Here is a 4,668-nt window from a genome sequence, read left to right as displayed (position 1 = left end):
TCTTAAAATAAGAAACTAAATTAAAATGATATATACATATACATATATATATTCAGAGTAATTTAATTCAGATTAAAATTAATTTTCCAAAATTTTTTGATATCATGAAAAAAAAAAAGATGTCTAAAAAAAGTAGGAAACTAAATCAAAATGATATATGTATATTTAGAGTAATTTAATTCAAATTAAATTAATTTTCCAAAATTTTTTGATATCATGAAGAAAAAAGGATGATTTCATTAATTATTTACCTGTAAAACAATCACCAATTTTATCAGTAATAAAAATACATTCTATAATAGAAATAGGTAAATTCGAAGAAATGAAAATTCGTGATCCACCAACTGGAATAATATTTTTATTTCCTTCATATGGTCGTATTATTGTTCTTTCCGTATCAAATTTAAGCTATAATAATCATTATGTCAATATTATTAATGATTATTATGAAATTGTTAAACATTTTGAATTCATAAAGGATGTTATTTAAATTTTTAATTCAAATTTTTTTTTTTACATTTCAAAAAATTCATGAATAAATTTATGGATTAGGATGAATTTCTAATTTAAAAAAAGAAAATCTATCATATATTTGCTGATTGTTGCATATATATATTTGATAAGATAAAGTGATAATAAATTGAAATGAATTACTGAATAAAACTAACTCTAGTATATGTATTCGGTTTAACATTAACAGTATCTTTTGGTAATTCTTGCATACTTTCATCTTTCCCAAGGCCAATATCGTATTCTATTGTAACTATTGCTGTCTCATTTTCTGATGCATTAATAATTTCAAAGGTAAGACAGGTAACATTTGATATTTTTATGCTCCATGGAAATAATGTTACAAATTCAGTACCAAATGTATCTGGATAATTTTTATCAATTTCCATTATTGTCATTTGTACAATCACTGCAATTATTTCACTTCACTTTTTTTTTTTTTTATTTTTTAAAAAAATCCCTTAACGTATCAAAACAATTTTGTTTATCGTTTTATGTTTTTCCCGTTTTTTAATATTTAAATATTTAAATTTTTAATATAAATATTTAAATATTTCAATTTTTTTATTTATTTTTTAATATTTATATTGAAAAATTTTACATTCTAATGAATTTATATTCTAATTCTAGCATTAGCAATTTGAATTATTGTAGGGTTAATTTAACATTTGTATCGCTAAATTTTGTTTTATGCCTTATAATCTAAAGTATTTAAATGATGATTATCAGTATTCGATAATCACATTTTAGACTAAAAAATTTCTTGATCCTAAGAAAGATTGCGTAATTTTATGGTAATTTGGAATATTTTTGTTTGAGATATTTTTGAAAACTTTGTAACACATGTTCCGGAATATTCTAGCACTAAGTATCTCTAAATTACTGTCATCATTCTCATGTCACCTTCTTGCTCGAAAACATATTTATATTATTTTAGCAAATCATTCATAAATATGATCGTTAGTATTTTAACGATTTGGTCGATTTATTGAATTATAGGAATTGTACAAGAAAAAGTTGTAATAGTAATGGTGACTCATAAATTGAAGCTTAAATAAGGATAAGTTCATTTTAGGAAAGAATAAAAGCTTCAAAAAATTTCACTTGACACTTAATAACAGTAAATTAGCTGTGAAAAGATTGTTTATATTACCTGTAAAGTAAATTAGCACTTCAAATTTTCGAAACATATTGCGTATCAACGAATGTAAATGCTTGAATTCAAATATAAAAATGAATTTGAACTGAAATTTTATCCAAAATTTTTCGATTAATTTAAAGATTTAAGAAATTATTTTTGATTTGTTAATTTTTGCTTTTTTTCGGAAAAGCTTTTACCAAAATATTATTATAATGTTGCTTTAAATGAATTTTTACTTTTCAAAATTTCCTGCAGAAAAAATTTTTATTCTTTAAATGAAAAACTATAAAAATCATTATATGATTTTATATTACATATTAAACGACTAATTAATTAAGTAATATCATTTCATCCTTTTTTTTCCGATAATAATAATAAAATAAAACTAATCAATTGAATAATATAATTCCACTTTTTTTTTATTTTTATTTTTTGATAATAATAATAGAACAAAAAAAAAAATTATTTACTTGAATTTATTTTTGTTTTACTATTACATATTAATTGAATGGAAATTCCTACATATTACAAATAATATCAGTATAATAAAATTTAATTTTTTCTTTCTTACTCATATACACAATTTAAAATATTTAGTAAAAAAAAAAAAGAAAAAATGAAATACAACCAGCCAATAAAGTGGAAAAGTGATAAATGTAACGCAAAATATCACCGTTTATGTTTTTATAATAAAATTTTAATTGAAATATTTCAGGTTACTTATTATTTAATTATTAACATATTAGTGGTAATCATTAGTGTTCATTTTTTTTCTTTCTTTTTTTTTAATTTAAAAGAAAATGATAAGCATTTAAAAATTATGCAAAAAAATTGGAGCATAAGAATAAACATTAAATATGCTATGAATTAGCTAAGATTAAGCTTAATTATGTAGAATATTTGTGCGAAAGGTTGTTATTACAAATTTTTTATTTTTTCATTTTATTTTTTTTTTTTGCAAAACATTGTTATTTCTATAAAAACAAAAAATAAAAAATAAATAAATAAAAGAAAAAAAAATAAAAAAATTAAAAAAAGTAGAATCCAAACAATAAAAAAAAAGAAATAGAAATTCAAACAGTTTAAGCATACTTTTGCGCATTTTTTATTCTTTAAATATTAATTTTTATCAAACATTTTACAAGAAAATTAAAATGATGAACATTTTACTCCGATTGATATTTTTGTTTTTCATTTTTGAATTTAAATTTAAATGTTTCTTTTTTTTGTTGCCAACAATAATCGATTATTGGATATTGTTATGAATTAAAACAATTTATTCCATTTTTTACACTCGTCTTTTTTTTTTTTTTTTAAATGAATAAATATTTGTTTTATTTTCGTTGTAATAAATACAGGAAATTGTATTAGTTTTCCGGTTTTCAATTATGATTTTTTCTTTTTCCTGAAAATTAAATAATTATCTCCAATGGGTATTATGTATTGATTTATTATATCAATCTAAAATGTAAGCTAAAAGTATCCATCAATTGTATATTTATGGATTTTAAGCAAAGTGATCCATTTCATATGCGCTAATAGGATGAAGTGATAATATTACTTTATGATCATAGAATGATAACAATGATATTCCTGCCTATTTTAAGGTGGAAGAGGAAAGGATCCTAAGCCATCATGAAACATTTCTTCAAGATATGTTATTTTAGCAAAGATCGTTTGAATAGATGATATCGAGCATTGGATGGATTTTCTTTTTCTCACCTGATAACCTCATTAATTTATCTTATCAAAAATTATAATTGTTAAGTTTGTTGTTGTATTAAATAAACTTATCGTAAATAAAGATTTAATTATTCAACATTTATGATACTATCAATCAAAGAGAGAGAGAGAGAGAGAAGAAAAAAAACTCTCATAATCTTTATTATAATGGAAGAAAATTATTAAAATCTATTGATATGCGAATAAATTATTGAAAATAATAAAATTATTTTTATTATTAAAGTAAAATAAATAAATGCATAATAATTTTATTTGTTGTATTTTATTTCGTTCATCATTTTAAGATATTTAGTAAATGATTTGATAAGTAATCAATCAATTGTTATTTATTATATTGTAATTGTTAACATCAATTAAGTCATTAAATCAATAGTAGAAGACATCGGAGGTCAAGGAATGATTTATTTTTTTTGTTTTGATGATGACCTTTTTATTAATTGTAAAAGACATCGGAGGTCAAGCAATGTTATTTTTTTTTGTTGATAATGACCTTTTTTTTATTAGAGTATAAAATTATTTTGTTAAATTTTTATTCCTTTTTTTTTTAAATGATATTATTATTATTAAAAAAGAAAGAAAAGCACGAAACTCATCCCGTAAAAGCTTCATATTATGCAGTATTAAAATATTTTCAACAAATTATGAAATGAATTTTAAAGTCGTTCTTTTTTTTCATTTTTGAATTTTCCTGATAAAACCTACAGATGTAACAAATTTTCAGTAAAATTTAACAAACAGAACTTAAAACTGGTTATCAAAAATATCAATCATAATTAGATAATTTGTATTATCCAATTCTTCCTGTAATTTAAAATTTATATTTGTAAAAATCCCTACCTAAACAGTTGTTTAAGACTATGACAATTTTAAATGATTTGAAACGTGAAATATTAATTTATCAAATTTGTTAGATTCGTTAATTTAATCAAAGTACGCACAATGCTCAATGATATTTCTGTATTTTTGAATAATTCCGACAAACAATAAAATAACTGATAATAATCAATTATCATAAATGATAATCAATTCAATTAAGCCTATTGTATGGTATGAATATTAAAATAAATGGAAAATATTCGATAATAAAGTAGAAACGATCGGATGAAAAAGAGAAAGATAATGGGAAAAGTACGGAAGCTGAACAAACAAAATCAATAAAAGCGGGTTATTTTGATAAAATATTCCGGATCCGTTATTTACTCTCCGATAAAAAGGTTGACATTCCATAATTCTATCTAAAAATCTCCATTGATTATATCAAAACATTTAAAAAG

At 21.0% G+C, this 4,668-nt stretch overlaps 1 protein-coding gene across 1 annotated transcript; it reads right to left on the bottom strand.

The window, feature by feature from the left end:
- Nucleotides 1-243: 243 nt before the first annotated feature.
- LOAG_12802 (hypothetical protein) lies at nucleotides 244-908 on the bottom strand (the record flags this gene model as incomplete). Its single annotated transcript, XM_003148314.1, has 2 exons — nucleotides 244-408; nucleotides 669-908. The coding sequence occupies 2 exons, from the start codon at nucleotides 906-908 to the stop codon at nucleotides 244-246; spliced, it is 405 nt and encodes a 134-aa protein (XP_003148362.1).
- Between the last annotated feature and the right edge of the window lie 3,760 nt (nucleotides 909-4,668).

The sequence above is a fragment of the Loa loa genome (assembly GCF_000183805.2).
Source record: "Loa loa unplaced genomic scaffold supercont3.370, whole genome shotgun sequence".
NCBI lineage: Eukaryota > Metazoa > Nematoda > Chromadorea > Rhabditida > Onchocercidae > Loa > Loa loa.
This window is presented reverse-complemented; position numbering and strand designations above follow the sequence as displayed.